Source organism: Somniosus microcephalus, chromosome 18, assembly GCF_052327205.1.
Source record: "Somniosus microcephalus isolate GS21.2 chromosome 18, FLI_Smic_1.0, whole genome shotgun sequence".
Classification (NCBI taxonomy): domain Eukaryota; kingdom Metazoa; phylum Chordata; class Chondrichthyes; order Squaliformes; family Somniosidae; genus Somniosus; species Somniosus microcephalus.
In genome coordinates this window covers 67,497,301-67,524,353 of record NC_141004.1, presented here as the reverse complement: position 1 = coordinate 67,524,353, position 27,053 = coordinate 67,497,301, and the positions used below count along the sequence as shown (strand labels likewise).

Here is a 27,053-nt window from a genome sequence, read left to right as displayed (position 1 = left end):
AGCAACGAATACAGTATACTAAATTGCAAGAAGTACAAGTAAATCGCTGTTTCACCTGGAAGGAGTGTTTGGGCCCTGCACAGTGGGAAGGGGGGAAGATAAAAGGGCAGGTGTTGCCTCTCCTGTGCTTTCACGGGAAAGTGACGTGGGAAGGGGTCTTGGGGGTGATATGAGGAGAGGACCAGGGTGTCGCGGAGGGAGCGGTCCCTTTGGAATGCTGAAAGGGATGGGATGGGGAAGATGTGTTTGGTGGTGGGATCACGCTGGAAATGGCGGAGGATGATACATTGAATGTGGAGGCTGGTGGGGTGAAAGGTGATAGGGGAACCCGATCGTGGTTCTGGGAGGGAGGGGAAGGGGTGAGAGCAGAAGTGCGGGAAATAGAATGGACATGGTCGAGGGCCATGTCAACCATGGTAGAAGGCAATCCTCGGTTGAGGAAAAAGGAAGACACATCGGAAGCACTAGTATGGAAGGTGGCATCGTCGGAGCAGATGAGCCGTAAAAACTGGGAGAATGGAACAGCGTCCTTACAGGGAGCTGGGTGGGAGGAAGTGTAGTCCAGGTAGCTGTGGGAGTCAATGGGCTTATAGTGAATGTTTGTCTATAGCCTACCCCCAGAATGGAGAGAAGGGAAGAGTTGGAGATGGACCATGTGAAGGTGAGGGAAAGTGAATGAAAGTTTCTAGTTTAGGGCGAGAGCAGGAAACGGCACCGATACAGTCATCATTGTACTGGAAAAAGATGTGAGGGAGGGGACCTGAGTAGGACTGGAACAAAGAATGTTCCACATAGCCCACGAAAAGGCAGGCATAGCTAGGACCCATGCGGGTTCCCATAGCAACACCTTTAATTTGGAGGAAGTGAGTGGAGTTAAAGGAGAAGTTGTTCAATGTGAGAACAAGTTCAGCCAGGCAGAGGAGGAGGATGGTGGTGGATGGGGACTGGTTGGGCCTCTGTTCAAGGGAAGCGGAGCGCCCAAGGCCATCCTGGTGGGGGATGGAGGTGTAGAGGGATCATACGCCCATAGTGAAAAGGAGTCAGTTGGGGCCAGGAAACTGGAAACTGTTAAAGTGGCGGAGGGCATCGGAAGAGTCGCAGATGTAGGTGGGAAGAGACTGGACAAGGGGAGAAAAAATAGTCGAGCTAGGAAGAAATCAGTTCTGTGGGGCAAGAACTGGCTGAAACGATGGATCTACCAGGGCAGTCCAGTTTGTGAATCTTGGGAAGCAGGTAGAAGTGGGCTGCGTGGGGTTGGGGAACTGAGGTTGGTGGCCGTGGAGGGAAGATCTCCAGAGGAGATGAGATCAGTGAGTCTTGGAAATGATGGCTTGATGCTCGGTAGTGGTGTCATAGTCCAGGGGGAGATAGGAGGAGATGTCAGAGAGTTTGCATTCAGCCTCCACAAGGTCGAGGTTGGTTCACCAAACAACAACAGCGCCACCCTTGTCAGCAGGTTTAATGACTATGTTGGGGTTGGATCTGAGAGAACGGAGTGCTGCAAGTTCAGAGGGAGGTAGGTTGGAGTGAGGGAGGGGAGCAGAGAAATTGAGACAGCCAATGTCACGCCGGCAGTTCGCAGTGAAAAGATCTAGAGAGGGTAAGAAGCCAGAGGGAGGGGTCCAGATAAAAACGAGAATTCTAGAAAGACTCATCTTTTGTTTCTTAACTTGCCCCATTACCATCTCCTTTTGCCTTGCACCATCATCCCTTTTGTCTTTTAATCTCTCCTGACTTCCACCCTATCACAGACCTTCCCTTTAGTCTTCCTGTGATGAGGGTCTCTGCCTCTACCACCCTTTCAGGCAGTGAGTTCCAGACCCCCACCATCCTCTGGGTGAAAATGTTTCACCTCAACTCCCCTCTAATCCTTCTATCAATTACTTTAAATCTATACCCCCTGGTTATTGACCTCTCTGCTAGGGGAAATATGTCCTTCCTATCCACTCTAGCTAGGCCCCTCATAATTTTATACACCTCAACCAAATCTCCCTCCGCCTCCTCTGTTCCAAAGAAAACAACCTCAGCCAATCCAATCTTTCCACATAGCTAAAATTCTCCAGTCCTGGCAACATCCTCGTAAATCTCCTCTGTACCCTCTCTAGTGCAATCACATCTTTCCTGTAATGTGGTGACCAGAACTGTACACAGTGCCTAACTAGTGTTTTATACAGTTCATGTCCTGCTCTTGTAGTCTATGCCTCGGCTGATAAAGGATTGTATCCTGTATGCCTTCTTAGCCACCTTATCTACCTGTCCTGCTACCTTCAGGGATCTGTGGACATGCACTCCAAGATCCCTCTGTTCCTCTACACTTCTCTCTGTCCTACCATTTATAGTGTATTCCCTTGCCTTGTTAGCCCTCCCCAAATGCATTACCTCACACTACTCCAGATTGAATTCCATTTGCCACTTTTCTGCCCACCTGACCAGTCCATTGGTATCTTCTGCAGCCTACAGCTTTCTTCCTCACTCAACCATATGCCCATTTTTGTATCATCTGCAAACGTCTTACTCATGCCCCCTACATTGAAGTCTAAATCATTGATGTATACCACAAAAAGCAAAGGACCCAGTACTGAGCCCTGTGGAACCCCACTGGAAACCGTTTTCCAGTCACACATACCTCCGTCGACCATTACCATTAGCTTCCTGCCACTGAGCCAATTTTGGATCCAACTTGCCACTTTCCCTTGGATCGCATGAGCTTTTAATTTTCTGACAAGTCTGCCATGTGGGAACCTTGTCAAAAGCCTTGCTAAAATCCATGTAGACTATATCAAATGCACTACCCTCCAACCCTCCTTGTTACCTCCTCAAAAAATTCAATCAAGTTAGTCAAACAACTCCATGCTGACTGTCCTTGATTAATCCGTGCCTTTCTAAATGACGATTAATACTGTCCCTCAGGATTTTTCCAACAATTTGCCCACCACCGAGGTTAGGCTGACTGGCCTGTAATTACTCGGTCTATCCCTTTCTCCCTTTCTAAAAAAGAATCAAATCATTTTATCATTTTAACATTTTAAATGCCTTGAGTTGAGTGCTTGGATCAGTGGACAACTCTGGGACTCAGTTTACAAGTAGGCTGGTGCAGTGAATATCAATTCTACAGAGATAACTGAAAATTTAACAATGAGTTGAAGGAAATTGTAGAATTTTCAACACAGAATGATGCCATTTGACCCATCATGTCTGTTAGTTCTTCAACTAGAGCTGTCTACTCTGATTAGATTCCTACATTACAACAGTAACTACTCTTCAAAAAATATTTCATTGGCTGTAAAGTGCTTTGGAACGTCCGGTGGTCATGAAAGGCGCTATATAAATGCAAGTCTTTTTTCTGATCCCATTTCCCTGCTCTTCCTTTTTTATCTTTTTTATATTCTTCCTTTTTAAATACTTATTCAATTACCTTTTGTACTATTTACTAGGTGGAGTGTCACTTCAACTGTTCACTGTTGAAGTGATGCAAACTGAGTATTTGGCTTGGGAGCATTGATCTATGAAAAAATGTACTGCTTGCAACTTCTAGTCAAACTCTATTTACTTGGCTCATTGTCACCTAGTGCTTCCCTTCACAAAATTCTATCGATTACGTGGACTGTGTTGCTGCAGCTTGGGTGGTGTTTACAACTTTTTCTAGAGATGGTATTCATCATAAGGTGGTTCAGTATTGGTACCTCATTACAATTTCTCCTTACTGTTTCTGTGCTCCCAGCAGTCATCGGATTTAATTTTGTCTAAGTGCTGACTTTGTTACAGCTTTCTATGACACCAAATCTTACATTTTGTGTCTGTGAGATTGCAGGGTCTTTTCCTTCTGCTTGGTCTGTTGCTAATTGCATGGTATTATCCATCTGATGGTTGGTGGGGACAAATCAGATCCAAGAATCACAGTTCATAATAGGCACAGAAGCTAGCTTGACAGTACACCAAAAACTATAACTTGATACTGAAATAACTAACCATTTAAAAGTTGTAACTGAGGTTAAATAACTTGGAAGTAACTGCAAAAATTCACTTTCTAACTGAAATTCCAATTTGAGTGCTTGGATCTGTGGCCAACCCTGGGCCTCAGTTTACAAGTACGTGGGTGCAGTGAATATTGATTTTTACAGAGAAAACTGAAAATTTAACAAGTTGAAAAATTATAGAATTTACAGAAGGAGGCCATTTGACCCATCGTGCCTCTTAGTTCTTCATCTGGAGCTGTCTACTCTGATCCCATTCCCCTGCTCTTCATTTATATCCTTTTTATATTCCTTTTTAAATACTTACTCAATTACCTTTTAAATTATGTAATCACTGCCTCAATAGGCACTTGTGGTAAAGCATTCCATGTTATCATATCCCTCTGTGGGGAAAAATAAATTAATCTAATCTTTCCTTTGTTATTCCAGTGATAATCTTGAGTTTATGTTCCCTTGCTCTTTTGCCTACTAGTGGAAATCTTTGCTCAATACCATGTGCCTTAATTTTCAACAATCTGTTATGTGGCACCTTAACAAACTCCTTCGAAAAATCCATATCACTTTTTTAATGTAGAGAGAGAAGGCACGTCACAGAGGCGCAAGGACAAAAATTAATGCTAAGCCAGAGAAGAAGGCATTAGAACTAGTAACCAAAAGCTTGGTCAATTAAGTGATTTTAAAGAGGGTCTGAAAGCAAGAGAAGGTGGTCGAGAAGCAGAAGATTTTAAGCAGGGAATTCCAGAGTGTGGTGTCGAGGTGGCTGAAGGCGCAGCTGCTAATGGTGGGGTGAAAGAAGGGGGGAATACACAAGAGGCTGGAGTCTGAGGACGAGAGAGTTCAAGGGGAGATGGGGAGGGATGAGGCTGTGGAAGGATTAAAGTACCAGGATGAGAATTTTAAATTTGATGTGTTGGACAGGGAGCCAATTTAGGTAAGCACAAATAGGGATGGTGGGTCAGCGGGATTTGGCATGGGATAGGATAGAGGTAGCAGAGTTTTGGATGAGCTGAAGGCTACCGAGGATGAAGGATGGGAGGCCAGTCAGGATCACTGGAATAATCGAGTCATGGATAAGGGTTTCAATAGAGATGGTCTGAGGTAGAGGTGGAGGCAGGTGATGATATGGGCGTGGAAGTAGGTTTTCTTTGTATTGGTTAGGATATAGAGTAGAAACCTCGGCTCGGTATCAAATAGGACAACAAAGTAAGGAACAGTCTGGTTCAGCCTGACAGTGGCCAGGGAGGGGAATTGAGTCAGTGGTGAGGGTATAGAATTTTTGGCAGGGGTGAGAGCCAAAGATGGCTTTAGTCTTGCCAGAGTTTGGCTGGGGGAAATTATAGCTCGTCCAAGACTGGATGTCAGACGAGCAGTCTGGCATCACAAAGGTAGTCGAGAGCCTGATAATGATAGTAGAGAGGTATGTCTAGGTAAGCATACATGTGGAAGCTGACCCTATGACTGTGGATAATGTCACTAAGGGGCAGCATGTAGATGAGGAAGAGGAGGGGACTAAGGTTGGATCCTTGAGGGGCTTCCAAGGTGACCGTGTAGGAGTGGGAAGAGAAGCCATTATTAGAAATCCTTTGGCTACAGTTGGATGATATACCTATCAATTCATCCAATGAAAAGCGACGAGTTAAGAAAGTAACTATAGGTTTTTATTGGCTAAATAACAGAGCCCACCCTCGTGGGTGATCGGATCCAACAAGGAGGAATACCAGCCAGTCGACCACCTTTATACCTGGGCAGGTAGGTGGAGCCATGGGCGGAGTCAGCGGTGGTCAGCCCAGGTATAACAGCGTGACAAGAGGCGACCTCGTATAGTGATACAACAGTGTGAACAGTGATAACCATAGAGTAACGATATAACAGTGATAACTATAGTGTAACGATAGTGAACGACAAAAGTGGTTTACCACATTCACCCCTTGTTTAGATTTGAGTCCGGCGGGGTGATGTGTACTACCAGTTCTAGTATGTCAGTCTGTCCGGAGGCCTCGTAAGCCTTTCCGATCGTCGCAGCGGCGGTGTTGCATTCTCCGGTGGTGATGCTGGTGTCTGCGTGGTCGGCGAGGGCTCGTGGGGCTCCGGCATGCCGTCTACCTGAGCTGGAATCGGGTGGGGGGTGGGGGGTGAAGGTGGTGTCTCCGGAATGCCCGAGGGTGCGAGGTCTCGCAAGGAGACTGTGTCCTCCCGCCCGTCTGGGTATGCCACATAGGCGTACTGAGGGTTGGCGTGCAGGAGGTTCACCCTCTCGACCAGGGGGTCCGTTTTATGGGCCCTCACGTGCTTTCGCAGCAGGACGGGCCCCGGAGAGGTCAGCCAGGTTGGTAGTGTGGTTCCCGTAGTCGACTTCCTGGGGAAAACAAACATTCGTTCATGGGGGGTGGCGTTAATGGCAGTGCAAAGTAGTGACCGGATGGAATGCAGCGCTGCCGGGAGGACTTCCTGCCAGCGGGAGGTTGGGAGGCCCTTAGACTTTAAGGCTAAGAGGACGGCCTTCCATACAGTCGCGTTCTCTCTTTCCACCTGGCCGTTCCCTCGAGGGTTGTAGCTGGTGGTCCTGCTTGCAGCAATACCTCTTGCTAGTAGGAACTGGCGGAGTTCCTCGCTCATGAAGGAGGAGCCCCGGTCACTATGTATATAGTTTGGGAACCCGAACAAGGCGAAGAGGTCGTTCAGGCATTTAATGACCGTGGTACTGGTCATGTCTGGGCAGGGGAAGGCGAAGGGGAAACGGGAGTACTCGTCAACCATCCGGTCCATCTCCCTTTGGAAGACCGAAACCCCGTTGGTGACGCCGAAGGGAACCCTAAGGAAGTGGTAGAGGCGGCCATTCGCCTCGAAGGCGGTATACTGGCGGTCCTCAGGGTGGATAGGGAGTTGGTGGTAGGCCGACTTAAGGTCGATGGTAGAGAATACTCGGTATTGTGCAATCTGATTGACCATATCAGATATGCGGGGAAGTGGGTATGCGTCCAGCTGGGTGTACCGGTTTATGGTCTGGCTGTAGTCGATGGTTTTTATTGCCGGTCTTAACGACCACGACCTGGGCACGCCAGGGGCTGCTGCTCCCCTCGATGATGCCCTCCTTCAGGAGACGCTGCACCTCAGAGCTAATGAAGGCTCTGTCCCCGGCGCTGTACCGCCTGCTCTTGGTAGCGACGGGTTTGCAGTCAGGGGTGAGGTTAGCGAACAGGGAAGGTGGCGGGACCTTGAGGGTGGATAGGCCGCAGGTGTTACGCGGTGGGCGGTTTAAAGGCTGCTGGTTGTCGACTGTGAGTGGGGGGAGGGGTCCGCCGTATGCTAGAGTGACGCTTTGGAGGTGGGATTGGAAGTCCAGCCCTAGTAGGACGGCAGCGCAGAGCTGGGGGAGGACGAGGAGTTTAAAATTTTTATACTCCGTGCCCTTAACCGACAGGGTCACGACACAGTAGCCGCTGATGTCTGTGGCGTGGGACCTCGATGCCATCGAGATCCGGTTGCGCGTTGGCCGGACAGTGAGGGAGTAGTGGCTCACCGTGTCTGGGTGGATGAAACTCTCCGTGCTTCCGCTGTCGAACAGGCAGGTCGTGGCGCGGCCGTTTACTTTGATGTCCATCATGGACTTGGACAGGTGGTGCGGGCGGGCTTGGTCCAGTGTGACGGAGGCTAGTGTGTGGCTCAGCGAGCTGCCGTACTCTGCGGGTGAGGCGGTGGTCGAGTCCGGAGGCGAGGTGGCGGTCGAGCGTGGAGGGTAAAATGGCGGCGCCCACGAGGTTGGACAAAATGGCGGTGAAGATGGCTGCCCCCACAACTCACATGAGGCACTGCTGGTGTCGGTTGCCTGGATCAACGATGGCCGCCCCCATGACACTCACGTGGGGATGCTGGCATCTGTGGCCTTGATGGAAGATGGCCGCCCCCACAACTCGCGTGAGGCACTGCTGGCCTCTGTTGATCTCTGTTGGCCTCTGCAGGCCTTAGCAAAGTGGCCTTTCTTCAGGCAGCTTGAGCACGTCGTGTTTCTCGCTGGGCAGCGCGCCCTAGGATGCTTCGCCTGGCTGCAGAAGAAGCAGCCGGCGGCCCGATCGCGGGGGTCCGAAGTCGCAGCCGGTACCGGGGGTGGCGGTCCCGATCGGGTCCGGGACGCCGACGCAGAGGTAGGTCCCAGGGGCGGCGCTGCGAGGGGTATCGCGGTCGGGGTCGGTCCCGAGTCCCAGGGTCGCAAATTACTGTACCTGGAGTACGCCTCGAGGTCCCGATGGGCCACTTCTAGGGAGCGAGCGAGGGCTGCAGCTGTGTTCAGGTCAAGGCCCTTTGCTTCAAGAAGTCTTTGCCATGCGTAGTCGGACCGCAGGCCTTTCACGAAGGCATCGCGGACATTATCTTCAGTATTTTCTGCCGCTGATACCGCTTTAAAGTCACAGTCCCTGCCGAGTGCTTGTAGCGCCCGTAAAAATTCATCTACCGACTCTCCTGGCTGTTGCGGGCGGGATCTTAGGAGGTGTCTGGCATACATGGAGTTTACCGGGCTCCGGTACTGTTGTTTCAGCAGGTTGATGGCGGCTTCGTATGTTTTAAGGTCCCGGATGAGTGCGAATACTTTAGGGCTCACTTGGGCGGTCAGAACTCTTAGCATGGATTTCTGAGGCACGCCGGATTCTCCCAGGTAGGATTCGAAACAGCTCAGCCAGTGTTCGAAGTCGAGGGCTGAGTTTGCTGCCTGTGGGTTTAGATCCAGGTACGGTGGTCGGAGGGCTCGCAGCCAGGCTGGCTGCTGTGGCTGTTGTAGCTGGGCGTCTGGCTGGTCGCTTGGCTGGTCGTTTGACTGGTCGTTTGACTGCTCAAGTGTCGACATTTTAAAATTTAGCCAATAAAATTGATATACCTATCAATTCATCCAATGAAAAGCGACGAGTTAAGAAAGTAACTATAGGTTTTTATTGGCTAAATAACAGAGCCCACCCTCGTGGGTGATCGGATCCAACAAGGAGGAATACCAGCCAGTCAACCACCTTTATACCTGGGCAGGTAGGTGGAGCCATGGGCGGAGTCAGCAGTGGTCAGCCCAGGTATAACAGCGTGACAAGAGGCGACCTCGTATAGTGATACAACAGTGTGAACAGTGATAACCATAGAGTAACGATATAACAGTGATAACTATAGTGTAACGATAGTGAACGACAAAAGTGGTTTACCACATTGGACAAATAAGATTGAAACCAAGCGAGGAGGTATGTTAGAAGAGGACGGTGTGGCCAACTGTGTCAGAGTGCAGACTGTCGAGCAGGGATAACTCACCATAGTTGCAACTTTGGTTAGGGCCATTTCAGTGCTGTGGGAGAATTGGAACTTGATTAGTATAATTCAAGAAGGAAGTTGCGGGAAAGATTTGCACGAATCTGGGAGGTGACAACATGTTTGGGGACTTTGGAGAGGCAAGGAAAATTGGAGATGGTAGTAGTTTGCAAGGACAGAGGAGATGAGGATGCATTTTTGAGTAGTGGCGATGATGATGATGGTTTTGAAAAGGAGGGGGACAATACGTTAAACTGTTTGCAATGTCAGCTGGTATGGGGACCAGGATGGGTGGTTAGGACAATAGTGGGAATGGGATCAAGGGAGCAGGAATTGGATCTCTTAGATGACATTTGGAGAGGGCAGAGAAATGGGAGTGAAACTAGAGATAGGTGGTTCAAGGCTAGGGCAAGATGGGGACTGTGGGGGATGGTGGAGGTTTGGCTTGGTGGGCAAAGAGAAGGGGGAGAGCAGTGGATTTCATGAATAAAACCATGAGCTCCTTGTACCTCTTGTTAGAGCTGAGGGTAAAGAAGAGTTTAAGGCAGGGGCAGAGTTATGGTATGGCGGGGGGGGGGGGGCGCGTGCGTCTCTTGGTACCAGATTTGGCTGAATGGGCGGGTAGTTTCTGAGTTTAAACCACTATTCAACAGTTTTTGCAAAGGAGAGAGGGGTCTGATAATTTGTGATGTGGTATAGCCAGGTCTGGTGATGGATGGCTAAGCCAGTGTGCCCCTTGGACTTGGAGGGAGCAAAGATGGGGAATACAGGAAACTTTGTGATATCCAGCACCAATGGGACCGGCGTGTTGCCGATCTGTCAAAATTGCCGGACATACAAAGTTAATGTTGAAGCATATGGAGGTTTTCATCTCCATATCTGACAACAAACACTGTTGCTTAGCAACAGCTTCTAAAGAGTCGGCTGCAGCTGCAAGCGTCTCTAGCTGAAGCTGTTGCTATAGCTACAGACCTTGCAGTGCCTGACTGGGGGGGAAAAAAAGAACGAGAACTAAAAAAACTTATGGAAAACGGCTCCTGATTTTTGCCGTTAGATCGAGTATCCCGGACATACAACCTCCGGATAAACCAAAGTTTCCTGTATACAGGGGGAATGACGGATGGGAGGTAATGATTTTTTTGGGGGGATGAGGGCATTGAAGGTGAAGTTGAGGAAATGTTTGCATCAAAACCTCGGCAGCTTTTTCTTTACTCAAACAGATGGCTAAATGCAAGGCTGTTTGCAAATTATGGTTAGTGCCTCCACTACCTCACCACCTTCAGTATTTTAGGTTGCATAATATCTGTGTCTGGTGACTTTAATTTTAGCCCCATTAACTTTTTTGTTAACAGCATCCTTATGAATATTTATTTCCAGTATTGGCTCTTCCACATCTTCCTGAGGTATTCCTCCAGTCTAACTTTCACCTTCCTCTGTTAAAAACTGATGCAAAATACTTTATTAAGCATTTCCATAATTTCCTCACTTCAGTACAAACAGCCTATTTTCATCTGTAATTGGTCTTGCCCCTTCTTTGACCATCCTTTTATTTATGTGCTAATGAAAACACTTCTCTCTTTGCCTATATGTTAACTGCAAGGTTTCTTTCATATTCTCTCTTTGGCTTCTGTCATACCTTTTACAGTTCTCATAATTTTCTTGTGTGTTATTGTCTTTGGTCCCCGTCACAAACTCCATCCCTCTCCCTAGCATCTGTCTGAGGCTGAACCAGACTGTTTGCAACCTTTTTAGTCATATTTGACCCGGAACTGAGCTTCCGACCACACATCCGCGCCATAACTAAGACTGCCTATTTCCATCTCTGTAACATCGCCTGACTCGTAATGGTATGCTGGCCTTCATTACAAGAGGATTTGAGTACAGGAGTAAAGAAGTCTTACTCCAATTATATAGGGTCTTGGTGAGACCACACCTGGAGTACTGTGTACAATTTTGGCCTCCTTACCTAAGGAGGGATATACTTGCCATAGAAGGAGTGCAACGAAGGTTCACGAGATTGATTCCTGGGATGGCGGGACTGTCATATGAGAAGAGATTGAGTAAACTAGGCCTGTATTCTCTTGAATTCAGAAGAATGAGAGGGGATCTCATTGAAGCATACAAAATTATTACAGGGCTTGATAGGGTGGATGTTGGGAGAATATTTCCCTTGGCTGGGGAGCTTGGAACAAGGGGCCACAACCTCAGGATAAACGGTAAGCCATTCAGGACTGAGATGAGAAGACATTTTTTCACAGAGGGTGGTGAATCTCTGGAATTCGCTACCCCAGAGGGCTGTGGAGGCTCAGTCATTGGGTATATTCAAAACAGAAGTCGATAGATTTCTGACTAGTAAGGGCATCAAGGGCTATGGCGATAGGGCCGGTGAATGGAGTTGAGGCAGATCAGCCATGACCTCATTGAATGGCGGAGAAGGGCCGAAGGGCCTACTCCTGCTCCTATTTCTTAAGTTCTTATGACTCCGTCCCTGCCTCAGCTCATCTGCTGAAACCCTCATCCATGCCTTTGTTACCTCTAGACTTGACTATTCCAATGCACTCCTGCCTGCCCGCCCACATTCTACCCTATGTAAACTTGAGGTCATCCAAAACTCTGCTGCCCATGTCCTAACTCGCACCAAGTCCCGTTCACCCATCACCCTTGCACTCGCTGACCTACATTTGCTCCCGGTTAAGCAACGCCTCAATTTTAAAATTCTCATCCTTGTTTTCAAATCCCTCCATGGCCTCACCCCTCCCTATCTCTGTAATCTCCTCCAGCCCCACGACCGCCCCCGAGATATCTGAGCTCTTCTAATTCTGGCCTCTTGAGCATCCATGATTTTAATCGCTCCACCATTGGTGGCCGTGCCTTCAGCTGACAAGGCCCTAAGCTCTCAAATTCCCTCCCCAAACCTCTCTGCCGCTCTACCTCTTTCCTCCTTCAAGGCACTCCTTAAAACCTACCTTTTTCTGCCCTAATTTCTCCTGATGTGACTCGGTGTCAAGTTTTGTTTTATAACACTCCTGTGAAGCATCTTAGGACGTTCCACTACATTAAAGGCATTATTTTATATAAGATATAAGTCATCTCTCATGTCTATCATGTCTTATTTAAAATCTAATTTCTAATTTCTATGGAAGCCATGCTTTGTGGTAATCCATTTATTCCTAGTAAGAAGTTAATATTTATCTTGTGTTAAATATCTTTTATTTGCTCTTTGAATGTTGGCGACGTTAGAAAAGCTCGTCTAGCGGAGACGATGGTGGTAAGTTGGGAATTACAGGATTTGGACCCAGCGAAGATGAAGGAACGGCGTAAATATCCAAGTCAGTATGGTATGTGACTTGGAAAGAAACTTGGAGGTGTTTGCACAATCTTGCTGCTCTTGCCTTTTCTGGTGATAGTGATCACAAGATGCTGTCAAAGTAAGCTAGATAAGTGGCTGCAGTCGTATATACAGGAAAATGTCAGGTTACGAGGTTAGAGATTGTGGTGATGTATAATTCTGCTGCTGATGGCCCACAGTGCCTGATGGGGATGCCTAATTTTGGGTTGCTAGATTTGTCATTTAGTCTGTCCCACTTAGTCGGGGGTAGTGCCTACCATTTTTTCTAGTCAATTAATTTTGATTTTTATCTTTGATTCGCGCTTTAAAAAAAAAATCTATTTTTAATATGAAGTTCATTTCCTTACGGTCACTATTTCACAATGCCTGTATCTCAACTTGCTTTGTTATGCAGAACTAGATCTAGCACCACCTCCCTCCTTGTTGGATGTGAAACAGACCGATAAAGAAGCAGTCCTGGATGTATTCGAAGAGCCCTCCCCATTTCGACCACAACCTTTTGTCTTATCCCAGTCCCCCTTAGGATCATTAAAGTCTCCCATAATTGCAACTCTTGTTACTACTGCAAACCTCTAAGTTGGTTACAAATCTAATCCTTGATTTCTTTTGCACTATTTGTAGGTCGATAATGCACTCCTCATCTAGTAACACATGTCTTGTTTCTTATCTTTACCTGGACAGACTGTGTCTGTGCACCATCAGTGGAAACTTTCCCTTCTGTGGCTGAAATTAGGGGGGGAAATTCAGTATCGCCCCGTTTGGGGGCGGCATTATCGGCCGTGCACAAAGTTTAACGCCTGGCGCTAATTATCACCTCCGACCGCAAACTTGGCTTTTATCACCTCTGGAGGTGATTGGAGCGCTAAATCAGGCGCTTCACACCTGTCTTAAGACGCAAAGGCCAAGGAGCGAGGCGCTACCTCAGAGCGCTGGCGAAGCTCATGTGATGTCAGTCAGCAATGGAACACAGACACACTGGCGCCGGCCAGTTCTTAAAGGGGAGTTCTGACGAAAGGTCATCGACCTGAAACGTTAACTCTGTTTCTCTCTTTCCCCCTATGTCTTTAATAAAGCCACCTTTTTTTTTCTGGATCACGCCAGAAAACTTTACAACAGAGAATATTAATATCCCACTGAAGCTAAGCTTCAACACTGACACTTTCATACTCCTAAGTACTCTCTTCCATTCTATTTATTGTTAACTCTCTCCTATCTGCCTTTGGTCCATCTCTCTATGCCCCTCCCTCTTTGAGTTTACTTTTTGAGACTGCTTTGCCCCATTTTTAGCATGTTTAGTCTCTCCCTCATGTACGCCTGAGATTTTCTCCTACTATAAGAACATAACCAGAATTAGGAAAAGGAGTAGGCCCCTCGTGCCTGCTCCGCTATTTAATGATCATGGCTGATCTTCGACCTCAACTCTACTTTCCCGCCCAATCTCCACATCCCTTGATTCCCCTAGAGTCCAAAAATCTATCGATCTCAGTCTTGAATATACTCAATGTCTCAGCATCCACAGATAGAGAATTCCAAAAATTCACAACCCTCTGAGTGAAGAAATTCCTCCTCATCTCAGTCTTAAATAGCCGACCCCTTATCCTGAGACGATGCCCCCTAGTTCTAGACTCTCCAGCCAGGGGAAACAACCTCTCGGCATCTACCCTGTCAATCCCCCTCGGAATCTTATGTTTCAATGAGATCACCTCTCATTCTTCTAAACTCCAGAGAGTATACCCCCCCAATCTACTCAATCTCTCCTCAGGACAACCCCCTCATCCCAGAGATCAACCTAGTGAACCTTCGTTGCACCACCTCTAAGGCATGTATGTCCTTTCTCAGATAAGGAGAGCAAAACGCTGCACAGTACTCCAGGTGTGGTCTCACCTGTATCATTGTAGTAAGACTTCCTTACCCTTGTACTCCAAACCCCTTGCAATAAAGGCCAACATGCCATTTGTCTTCCTAATTGCTTGCTGTATCTGCATGCTAACTTTGTGTTTCCTGTACAAGGACACCTATATCTCACTGAACACCAACATTTAATAGTTTCTCACCATTTAAAAAATATTCTGTTTTTCTATTCTTCCTACCTAACTGAATAACCTCACATTATACTCCATCTGCCACCTTATTGCCCACTCACTTAACCTTTCTATATCCTAGGCTCTTTGTGTCCTCCTCACAGCTTACTTTCCCAGCTAGCTTTGTATCATCAGCAAACTTGGATACATTGTACTCAGTCCCTTCATCTAAGTCATTAATATAGATTGTAAATAACTGAGGCCCAAGCACTGTTCCTTACAGCACCGCACTAGTTATAGCCTGCCAACCGGAAAATGACCTGTTTATCCCGACACTCTGTTTTCTGGCCGTTAAGCAATCCTCTGTCCATGCTAATATATTACCCCCAATCCCATGAGCCCTTATCTTGCGTAGCAACCTTTATGTGGCACCTTATCGAATGCCTCTTGGAAACCTAAATATACTACATCCACTGGTTCCCCTTTATCTACCCTGCCAGTTACATCTTCAAAAAAACTCTAATAAATTTGTTAAACACGATTTCCCTTTCATAAAACCATGTTGACTCTGTCTAATCATATTTGATTTTCTAAGTGCGATGTTACCAGTTCCTTAATAATGGAATCCAGCATTTTCCCGACAGCTGATGTCAGGCCAACTGGCCTCTAGTTCCCTGTTTTCTCTCTCCCTCCTTTCTTGAATAGCAGGGTTACATTTGCTACCGTCCAATCCATTGAGACCATTCTAGAATCTAGGGAATTTTGGAAGATCACATCCAATGCATCCACCTCTTTTAGAATCCTAGGATGTAGGCCATCAGACCTCGGGGATTTGTTGGCTTTTAGTCCCATTCGTTTCTCGAGCACTTTTTCCTCTATTGATAATTACTTTAAGTTCCTCGCTCTTATTAGCCCCTTGGTTCCCCACTATTTTTGGTATACTTTGTGTCTTCTACTGTGAAGACCGATACAAAATATTTGTATAAAGTCTCTGCCATTTCCTTATTCCTCATTTACAATTTCACCATTCTCAGCCTCTAAGGGACCAATGCTTACTTTTGCTACTTTCTTCCTTTTTACATACTTGTAGAAGTTCTTACAATCTGTTTTTATATGTCTTGCTAGTTTACTCATAATCTATTTTCATCTTTTTGTCAATTTTTTGGCCATCCTTTGCTAATTTGTAAAGCCCTCCCAATCCTCAGGCTTACTACTATTTGCAACATTATACGCCTCTCTTTATCTAATTCTATCCTTAACTTCTTTAGTTAGCCACGGATGGATCACTTTTCCCATGGAGTTTTTATTTCTCAATCAAATGTATATTCGTTGAGAATTTTGGAATATATCTTTAAATGTTTGCCACTACTTACCTACCATCATACATTTTAATCTAATTTCTCAATCTGCCTTCGCTTACTCTCCCCTCATATTTATGTAATTGGCTTTATTTAAATTTAAGACACTTGTTTCCAACTGAAGTATTTCACTTTCAAACTCGATGTGAAATTTTATCTACCTTAGGCTTACTGGTTTAAGTTCTCTCCCAGTGATCTATTTACCCTCATTGAAACCAGTTTGGTTCATTTGAAGTCCATCCCTTATTCCAAAACTTGTCCCAATCCCATGAAGTTTGAAATCCTCCCTTCTACACCATTTGTGTAGCTGAACATTGGTGTGTCTAATCTGCTTCTCCCTAACTGGAGTAATGCTGAGATTACCAGCCTGGAGTTCCTGCGCTTTAATTTAGCACTTATTTTGCAAGACCTCCATCCTGTTCCTCTTCGTCATTAATTCTAACATTAACCATGACTTCATGCTGCTCACCACCCCACCCCGCTGCATTATATCCCTTACTCTGGCAACTTGAAGACAACAGGTGCTTGGCTGCAGAAAAGGTGGTTTATTTGTCTAACAGAATTATTAGAAATGTAAAGATTTCAATTTCCAACTGAATGTTGAAGCACTGAGCGTCGACAAGCCTGCAACTTTTTCTTTTATTCATTCTTGGGATGAGGGTGTCTTTGGCAAGGTCGGAATTTATTGCCCATCCCCAGTAGAGAAGGTGGCGGTGAGGCTTCTTCCTGAACCACTTTAGTTGGTACGGTGAAGATGCTTGCGCAATGCTCTGAGGTAGGGAGTTCCAGGATTTTGAAGCTTGCAATCGGGCTGTGCCAACTTTTTTGAAGCTGTTGGTAACATTTTTCTAGTTTTTTATGTTGCCAGCTATACCAAGCTAGTGAGTCAGTTTGACGTTTGTTGTGCTTGAAGCTATGGAAACCTTTATTAAAGATAAGATTTTGAAGTGGTTAGCACTGTTGCCTCACAGCGCCAGGGACCCGGGTTCGAATCCGGCCTCGGGCGACTGTCTGTGTGGAGTTTGCACATTCTCCCTGTGTCTGCGTTGGTTTCCACCGGGTGCTCCGGTTTCCTCCCACAGTCCAAAGATGTGCAGGTTAGGTTGATTTGGCTATGATAAATTGACCCTTAGTGTTAGGGGATTAAATACATGGGGTTACGGGGATAGGGTGGGATATGTATCGGTGCAGGCTCGATGGGCCGAAATGGCCTCTATCTGCACTGTGGGGATTCTGTGATTCTGTGAAATAAAATCATAAAAGGAGTACAGTAGCATAGTGGCTATGTTACTGGACTAGTAACCAGAGGCCTGGACTAATGATCCGGAAACGCGAGTTCAAATCCCACCACGGCAGCTGGGGAATTTAATTTCAGTTAATTAAATAAATCTGGAATAAAAAGCTAGTATCAGTAATGCTGACCGTGAAACTATCGGATTGGTTCACTAATGCCCTTTAGGGAAGGAAATCTCCCATCCTTACCTGGTTTGGCCTGTGTGACTCCAGACCCACAGCAAGGTGGTTGACTCTTAACTGCCCTCTGAAATGGCCTAGCGAGCCACTCGGTTGTACAAAACCGCTACGAAAAGCAATAAGAATTAAAAAAACTGGACGGACCACCCGGCATCGACCTTGGCACTGGCTTTGGATACGACAACGGCACACCCAGCCCAGTCAACCCGGCAAAGTCCTCCTCACTAAAAGTTGGGAGAGCTGTCCCACAGACTAGTCCAGCAACAACCTGACTTAGTCATACTCAGAATCATACCTTTTGGCCAATGTCCCAGACTCCTCCATCACCATCCCTGGGTATGTCCTATCCCACTGGCAGGACAGACTCACCAGAGGTGGTGGTACAGTGGTATACAGTCGGGAGGGAGTGGCCCTGGGAGTCCTCAACGTTGACTTCGGACCCCATGAAGTCTCATGGCTTCAGGTCAAAGATGGGCCAGGAAACCTCCTGCTAATTACCAGCCACTGCCCTCCCTCAGCTGATGAATCAATACTCCTCCATGTTGAACACCACTTGGGAGAAGCACTTAGGGTAGCAAGGACACAGAATGTACTCTGGGTGGGGAACTTCAATGTCCAGCACCAAGAGTGGCTCAGTAGCACCACTACTGATCGAGCTGGCCGAGTCCTGAAAGACATAGCTGCCAGACTAGTCCTGCGGCAGGTAGTAAGAGAACCAACACGAGGGGGAAAAACCTCCTTGACCTCGTCCTCAACAATCTACCTGCCGCAGATGCATCTGTCCATGACCATATTGGTAGAAGTGACCACCGCACAGCCCTTGTGGAGACAAAGACCCGTCTTCACACGGCGGACACCCTCCATCGTGTTCTGTGGCACTATCGCTGTACTAAATGGGATAGATTCAGAACAGATCTAGCAGCTCAAAACTGGGCATCCATGAGGCGCTGTGGGCCATCAGCAGCAGAATAGTATTCCACCACAATCTGTAACCTCATGGCCTGGCATATACCTCACTCTACCATTACCATCAAGCCAGGGGATCAACCCTGGTTCAGTGAGGAGTGCAGAAACAGCACCAGGCGTACCTAAAACTGAGGTGCCAAACTGGGGAAGCTGCAACACAGGACTACCTGCATGCTAAACAGTGGAAGCTAAGCAATCCCACAACCAATGGATTAGATCAAAGCTCTGCAGTCCTGCCACATTCACTCGTGAATGGTGGTGAACAATTAAACAAATAATAGGGGAAGGAGGAGGCTCCATGAATATCCCCATCCTCAATAATGGCGGAGCACACGAGTGCAAAAGACAAGGCTGAAGTGTTTGCAACCAGCTTCTGCCAGAAGTGCAAGTGGACGATCCATCTCGGCCTCCTCCTGAGGTCCCCACCATCACAGAAGCCAGTCTTCAGCCAATTCGATTCACTCCACGTGATATTGAGAAACGGCTGAGTGCACTGGATACAGCAAAGGCTATGGGCCCCGACAACATCTCGGCTGTCGTGCTAAAGACTTGCTCCAGAACGAGCTATGCCTCTAGCCAAGCTGTTCCAGTACAGCTACAACACTGGCAGCTACCCGACACACTGGAAAACTGCCCAGATATGCCCTGTCCACAAAAAGCAGGACAAATCCAATCCAGCCAATTACCATCCCATCAGTTTACTCAATCATCAGCAAAGTGATGGAAGGTGTCATCGACAGTGCTATCAAACGGCACTTACTCACCAATAACCTGCTCACTGATGCCCAGCTTGGGTTCCGCCAAGACCACTCGGCTCCCGACCTCATTACAGCTTGGTCCAAACATAGACAAAGGAGCTGAATTCCAGAGGTGAGGTGAGAGTGACTGTCTTTGACATCAAGGCAGCATTTGACCGAGTGTGGCATCAGGGAGCCCTAGTAAAATTGAAGTCAATGGGAATTGGGGAAAACTCTCCACTGGCTGGAGTCATACCTAGCACAAATGAAAATGGTTTTAGTTTTTGGAGGCCAATCATCACAGCCCCAGGACATCGCTGCAGAAATTCCTCAGGGCAGTGTCCCAGGCCCCACCATCTTCAGCTGCTTCATCAATGACCTCCCCTCCATCATAAGGTCAGAAGTAGAGATGTTCGCTGATGACTGCAGTGTTCAGTTCCATTCGCAACTTCTCAGATGCAGCAATATCTAGATGACATTCAGGCTTGGGCTGATAAGTGGCAAGTAACATTTGCGCCACACACTGATTATCTCCAACAAGCGAGAGTCTAACCATCGCTCCTTGACATTCAACGGCATAACCATCGCCTAATCACCCACCATCAACATCCTGGGGTTCACCATTGACCAGAAACTTAACTGGACCAGCTACACGCATACTGTGGTAACGAGCAGGTCAGAGGCTGGGTATTCTGCGGTGAATGTCTCACCTCCTGACTCCCCAAAGCCTTTCCACCATCTACAAGGCACAAGTCAGGAGTGCGATGGAATACTCTCCACTTGCTTGGATGGGTGCAGCTCCAGCAACACTCAAGAAGCTCGACGCCATCCAGGACAAAGCAGCCCGCTTGATTGCCACCCCATCTGCCACCAGCACATCGTGGTTGCAGTGTGTACCATCTACAAAATACACTGCACCAACTCGCCAAGGCTTCTTCGGCAGCACCTCCCAAACTCGCAACCTCTACCATCTAGAAGGACAAGGGCAGCAGGCACATGGGAACGCCATCACCTCCACCATCCTGACGTGAAAATATATCGCCGATCCTTCATCGTTGCTGGGTCAAAATCCTGGAACTTCCTCCCTAACAGCATTGTGGAAGTGCCTTCACCACTTGGACTGCAGCGGTTCCAGAAAGTGGCTCACTACCACCTACTCGAAGGCAGTTAGGGATGGGCAATAAATGCTGGTCTTGCCAGTGACACCCACATCCCAGGAACTAATACATTTATTAAAAAATATATAGCTAATTTGGGTTCGGGAAGGGTGCGACAATGGTGCTTGATAAGACTAATGCGCTGGGTGGATGTGGTATACTTGGATTTCAGTAAGTCCTCTGGAAGGGCTGATACTGAAAATAAAGAAAACTGCAATCAGTGGATAGTGGAAATGTAATTGATTGAAAGAATCCAGAAGGTTAGTGGTATAGGGATTATCATCAGCCTGGGAGAATGTTACCAATGGGGTCCTACAGGTGTCTGTTTACTGATCTCTCTCGTTTAATATCTTCATAAATGATCTAAAGCTATGAGTCATAAACACAGTCGCCAGATCTGCAGATGATACAAAGCTCATAACATAAGAAATAGCAGCAGGAGTAGGCCATACGCCCCCCGAGCCTGCTCTGCCATTCAGTAACATCATGGCTGATCTTCGACCTCAACGCTACTTTCCCGCCATATCCCTTGAGGTCCAAAATTAGTGATCTTAGTCTTGAATAACTTAACGACCTTGGCATCTACAGTTCTCGGGTAGAGAATTCCAAAGATTGACAACCCTCTGAGTGAAGACATTTCTCCTCCGGAGTCCTAAATGGCTGACCCCTTATCCTGAGATTATGAATCCTTCTAGACTCTCCAGCCAGGGGAAACAGCTTCTCCGCACCTACCCTGTCAAGCCCTCTAAGAATTTTATAAGTTTCAATGAGATCAATTCACATTCTTCTCAACTCCAGAGAATAAAGGCCCCTTCTACTCAATCTCTCCTCATAAGACAACCCTCTTCTCCCAGGAATCAATCTAGTGAACCTTTGTTGCACCCCCTCTAAGGCAAGTGTATCCTTCCTTTGGTAAGGAGACCAAAGCTGTTCACAGCACTCCAGGTGTGGTCTTGCCAAAGCTCGATGTAATTGCAGCAAGACTTCCTTACTCTTGTACTCCAACACCCTTGTAATAAGGGCTAGCATACCATTTGCTTTCCTAATCGCTTACTGTACCTGCATATTAATGTTGTGATTCGTGTACAAGGGCTCTCCAATTTTTCTGAATACCAACATCTTTCACCTTTTGAAAAATATTCTACTTTTTTATTCTTCAACAGAAATAATGAATGTGATAGATTCCAAAGCTGAACAGGATAAGCTACAGGCAAATTTGAATATAATTGGGCAGACAGGTGGCAGATGAAATTCAATGTAGAGAAATGCAAGGTGCTTCACATGGTGACAAAATCCAGGAAGTGACTATTACTTAAATGGAAAGAGAATAATATGCATGGAAAATGAACGAGATCTGGGGGTCCTGATTGGCAATAAATTGAAGCTGTCACAATGATGCTCAGTGGCAGTGGGTAAAGCAAATCCGATGTTGGGATGTATTAAAAGGTCAATATTGAGCTGAAATAATGAGGTAATCCTACCACTTTATAAATCATTGGTACGACCACACTTAGAATGCTGTGTATAGTTCTGGTCGCCACAGTAAAAAAATGGATATTGCAGCTGTTGAAAGGATACAGAAGAGAGCAACCAGAATGATTGAGAGGATGGTAGGATTGGCTTATGAGGAGCAATTAAGTCAATTGGGCATGTTCTCACTGGAAGAGAGACATTTGAGAGGTGATCTGATTGCTGTTTTTAGGATTCTAAAAGGGACTAGTTAATGTAGACCATGACAAACTATTTCACCTTGTCCAGAACTGGAGAACCAGAGGATACAGCCTGCACTTGAAGGGGAGTATTCAAAATAAGTGTGTGGAAACAATATTTCAGTGAGTGAGTGGTCAATCTATGGAACAAGCTCCCTAGGGGGACAGTGGCAGCAGTTAGTATTGATTCATTCAAATACAAATTAGATATATTTCTTTAAGAAAATAACATTTTGGGATACAGTACGAGTAATTTGAGACATGACATGTAGTAAGTGTAGCATGCTTGGGAGGAAAATGGTTCCCAAAGCGCTCCACCATTGGGGTTTTCCTCGCGCCATGTCTGACTCTGTTGTAGACTAATTGATAGAGATTGATTGCCATGATTAGTCAACAACTACATTATCGTTGTATCATGCGACTACCAGGCTGGTAGAAGGCGAATTAGATGGACCTTGGTCTGTTTTTCCTCTAGCCATTCATATTTTCCTATTTGCAGCAGTTGTCCAGAAACCAAATCTGGGGAAATCTTTGAAAAGAAAGAAAGACTTGCATTTATATAGCCTCAGGAAGTCCCATAGTGCTTTACAGCCAATGAAGTACTGTTGAAGCGTAGTCACTATTGTAATGCAAGAAACACGGTAGTCAATTTGCGCCAAGCAAGGTCCCACAAACAGCATTGTGATAATGACCAAATAATATGTTTGAGATGTTGGTTGAGGGATTGGCCAGGGCACCGGGGAGAACTCCCTTGCTCCACTTCGAATAGTGCCATGGGATCTTTTACTGCCACTGGAGGGCAGGCAGGGCCTCGGTTTAAACGTCTCATCTGAAAGAAAGATTCAAATTTGTAATAATGAGGAAATATAGAAGCGAATGTTGTCGGTGTAAGATTTTTAAAACATTTATATATAATGTGGACTTTATATACCGAGTCACTGTTGTAACACTGATGGATGTTCTTATCTGTCGTCTCTTTCTGCACATTATACAACATCTTGCATCCATAAAATGGGTCTGTTCTTAGCTTTATCTATGAGGGTATCGTGGGGTAATGTGCACCCAATTGACATTTTTAAATAAAAAGGTGAACTGAAAGGAAAGCTTCCCATCCCACCATGTTGGGGAGCGTGCCTCCAAGGTCACCCGCCTGAGCTGGGGGATTCTTAGGAGTCATGTTACGCATCTCAGAAGTCTGTCCTTCATGCTCTGCATTTATAACTAATAATGATTAGTGAATTGCATAGAGAAGATTATACACATTTGTAAGAAAATACCTTTGAAAGTATAAAGATCATTTTTGAAGTATTGAGCAGAACTTTTGAGTATAAGCAGAAGTGCCCACCTTGTCAGTTCTGAGTTAGATTTGCAATTTTGTACCACGTGTTATATACTTTCCAGTAAATATTTCATGTTTCTTACAGATGACATCACATCCCACTTACTATTTTTCCTTTGAAAATTCATAATCAAAGAATTTTCAATGCAAACATTCTATTGGCTACACATCCAATAATACATTCAGCTACATTGGAAATAAATCACAAGAATATAGTGCACTGCTAAAACTTACCTTATTTACCCAAGTTCATTTTTAACATGCAGTATAAACTGTACACTTTATGAAGACCCATGGGGTGTGATTTATGTCCTACTTGAGTTATTTGTCAGCCTACTTGTGGGACATAAATCATATCCCACGGGTCTTCAAAATGATCGCTAGCAATCTATCCCAATGGGAATGGTTAATGCCAGATTTCACTATAGTCTACTTAAAGTGCAGTACTGTACAGATATAATGTAATCCAAAATAAACTTTAAATATCCCACATTTACTTAAGCTGTCAGTTCCTGTTGAGATCAGCATGTCTAGATCTACATTGACGTAAAAAGGAGTTAATTTGAGGACGTCACTGCATATGTTTTAAATAGAATCATAGAAATTATAGTATAGACGGTTGGCCATTTTTCCCCCATCATGCCTGGACTTGCTCTGTATCCTTATATATTCCTCCTTTACAGTCATTCCCTTTTAAATGATATAGCCTTTGCTTCAATAACAACTTGTGGTAAAGTATTCCATGTTCTAATAACCTTCTGTATGGGGGCCGGGGGAGGGTGAAGTCTAACTTCCCTCAATCTATACTCTTTTACAGCTACCAGAAACAATCTTTCACTATTTGTGTTCTCAAAACCCTTTCATCATTTTGGACACTTAGATTATTTCTCTTCCAGTGGGGAGGGAAAAAGAATTGTTCATGCCTTTCTTAATAATAACTATAAACTTAAGGCAGTACATCAATTTTCATCTAAACCAATGTACAAATTCAACATCGTTTCCTTGCTTTTATGTTCAATGCCCCTAAAATTCCTTTCACTATTCTTTTTCCCAGAATGTACTACTTCATATTTCTCTGCATTGAACTGCATCTGACACCTGTCTGCCCACTCCACTAGCCTCTTCTATGTGCTTCTGCAATCTCCTACATTCTTCTTCACAACTTGATAAGCCTCTAATTTGGTATCAGCAGACTTCAATAGCATTCTTCTTGTGCCTTTGTCCAAATCATTTATATTAGTATATACATCTCTTTACATGCATTCTATTATCCCTTAGCACAGAATTAAGCTATCGGTAATTGAATATTCCAGCTTTAAAATGGATATGTGAAGAACCACAATTATAATAATGCCTACCTGATTAAATTTGTATATTGTATATCAATTTTGACATGTCAACTGTAGTGTAACCTCAAGCAAACTGTTCAGTACTGCGTACTTTGTGCAGGTACCTGGAGAGTTACGAGAAGTTGCACCATTTTGGTGAGGATGATGAAGTACTTACACCGACCAATTCTCGACCACAGGCTGTAGTCTCTGGGGTTCATTTGTTTTATAATCGGCATCAGCACATTATCCCAGGTAAGTGCCAACAAGAGGAAGCTCCAAAAGTTGCAATAATTAATTGTATGGTTTATCTTGGAGGATTAATGTTGAACTCTAGGAGAAAAGATAGAAGGTGTCAATAGCGGCTTTTATTTTGCAGCCTTGGTCTTGGAAGAGTGAGCTAACTCCTGCATTTAGTTGTGGAAGCTGCTTCCTATTACCCAGCAGTACCGTGTTTTTACCATTGCACACGTGCGAAGTAATTGCATTACGGCATTACTACAGAGAATTTTCCTGTGCATATGATGACATCACTACCGGAAGAGCTATTTACTACCCCCTAGAAGAGCAGTGATTCTGTTTATTAAAAAAAGTCTTCTGGGCCATCAATCTTAAAAGCCCAGCAAATTTATCTTTATGTTGCCGGTGGCTCAGCAAGACCAGTGTTATGGAGGCTGGTGGCTGAAGAGCAATTTAAAAGCAGCTTTCAAAGTGTTGTCAGTAGGGCCTTCTACCATCATAGATGATGAGAATGATACAGCACAGGAGGCCATTCAGCCCATTGTGCCTGTGCCCGGCTGTTTGGTAGAGCTATCCAACTAATTCCCTTTTGAAAGTTATTAATGTATCTGCTTCCATCAACCTTTCAGGAAGTGCATTCCAGATCATCATAACTCTGCATCAAAAAATGTCTCCATGTCGCCCCTGGTTCTTTTGCCAATTACTTTAAATCTGTGTCCTCTGGTTACCGACCCTTCTACCACTGGAAACAGTTCCTCCTTATTTACTCTATCCAAACCCTTCATTATTTTGACTACCTCTATTAAATCTCCCCATAACCTTCTCTGCTCTAAGGAGAACAACCCCAACTTCTCTAGTCTCCCAATGTAACTGAAGTCCTGCATCCCTGGTACCATTCTCGTAAATCTCCTCTGCATCCTCACTCAGGCCTCGTCATCCTTCCTAAAGTGTGGTGCCCATAATTTCACACACTATTCCAGCTGGGACCTAACCAGTGTTTTATAATGGTTTATTTAGCATAACTTCCTTGCTTTTGCATTCTGTGTCTCTATTTATAAACCCAAGGATCCTGTATGCTTTAACAGCCTTCTCAGCTTGTCCTGCCACCTTCAGAGATTTGTGTATGTACACCCCTAGGTTTTTCTGTTCCTGCAATCCCTTTAAAATTGTACCATTGAATTTATATTGCCTCTCCTCATTCTTCCTACCAAAATGCATCACTTCACACTTTGTGTTAAATTGCATCTTCCATGTGTCTGCCCATTTTACCAGTTTGTTTATGTCCTCCAGAAGTTTACTATCTTCCTCACTGTTTACTACATTTCCGAGTCTCATGCCATCTGCAAACTGTGAAATGATGCCTTGTATACCCAAGTCCAGGTCATTAATGTATATGAGAAAGAGTAGTGGTCCTAATACTGACACCTGGGGGATACCACACCATACTTCCCTCCAGTCTGAAAAACAACTGTTCACCACTACGCTCTGCTTTCTGTCTCTTAGCCAATTTTGTATCTACGCTGCTACTGCCCCTTTTATCCCATGGGCTTCCCATCAGAGATTTGATGTGCTGTTAAGCTCCACCTCTAATGTGGCTAGTTGCATGATTTTAGTCTTCAGTTGCCAAACCTGAGTTCATTATAGTTTAGGGAGGAAAAAAACTAAAACTTTTCTTTTCTTCCTTTCAGAAAGTGTACGTCGGGGTTACGGGCTTTTTACAGAATTTACCACGATCAGCGACTATAATAAAGTGGTGCTATCTTTACTTTCGGGACTTCCCAATGAAGTGGACTTTGCAATCAACGTTTGTACACTTATGTCACATGGGAACAAACAAGTCCTGCAAATGGAAAAAGACCCGAAGGTTGTTACACTGCTGCTTGCACATGCTGGGATTTTTGACGATAGTAAGCAACACTTTTAAAAATCCATAAGAATATAAATTATGGGATCATAATTTTGGAAGTAGGAGTATTGGAACAGGAGTATGCCTGTGTCAGCTGTGCACAGAGCTGGAAGAAGCTGATAAATGGGGTGGCTTGCTAAACAGAGTGGCAATGGGAATTTGGATAGAGTGGGAATTCACTTGTAAGTAGTGGGTAAATAGTACAGATAGTGTGTG

General features: G+C 45.5%; 1 protein-coding gene across 2 annotated transcripts in view; it reads left to right on the top strand.

Annotated features, from left to right (window-relative positions):
* LOC147105342 (AT-rich interactive domain-containing protein 2-like) overlaps positions 1-27,053 on the top strand; it is a 273,552-nt gene that overhangs the window by 110,276 nt on the left and 136,223 nt on the right. For both annotated transcript variants that reach the window (XM_086011614.1, XM_086011613.1), the window contains exons 4-5: positions 24,813-24,946; positions 26,620-26,838. In XM_086011614.1, the coding sequence (XP_085867740.1) occupies positions 24,813-24,946; positions 26,620-26,838 (353 nt within the window). The remainder of the gene's footprint in view (positions 1-24,812; positions 24,947-26,619; positions 26,839-27,053) is intronic.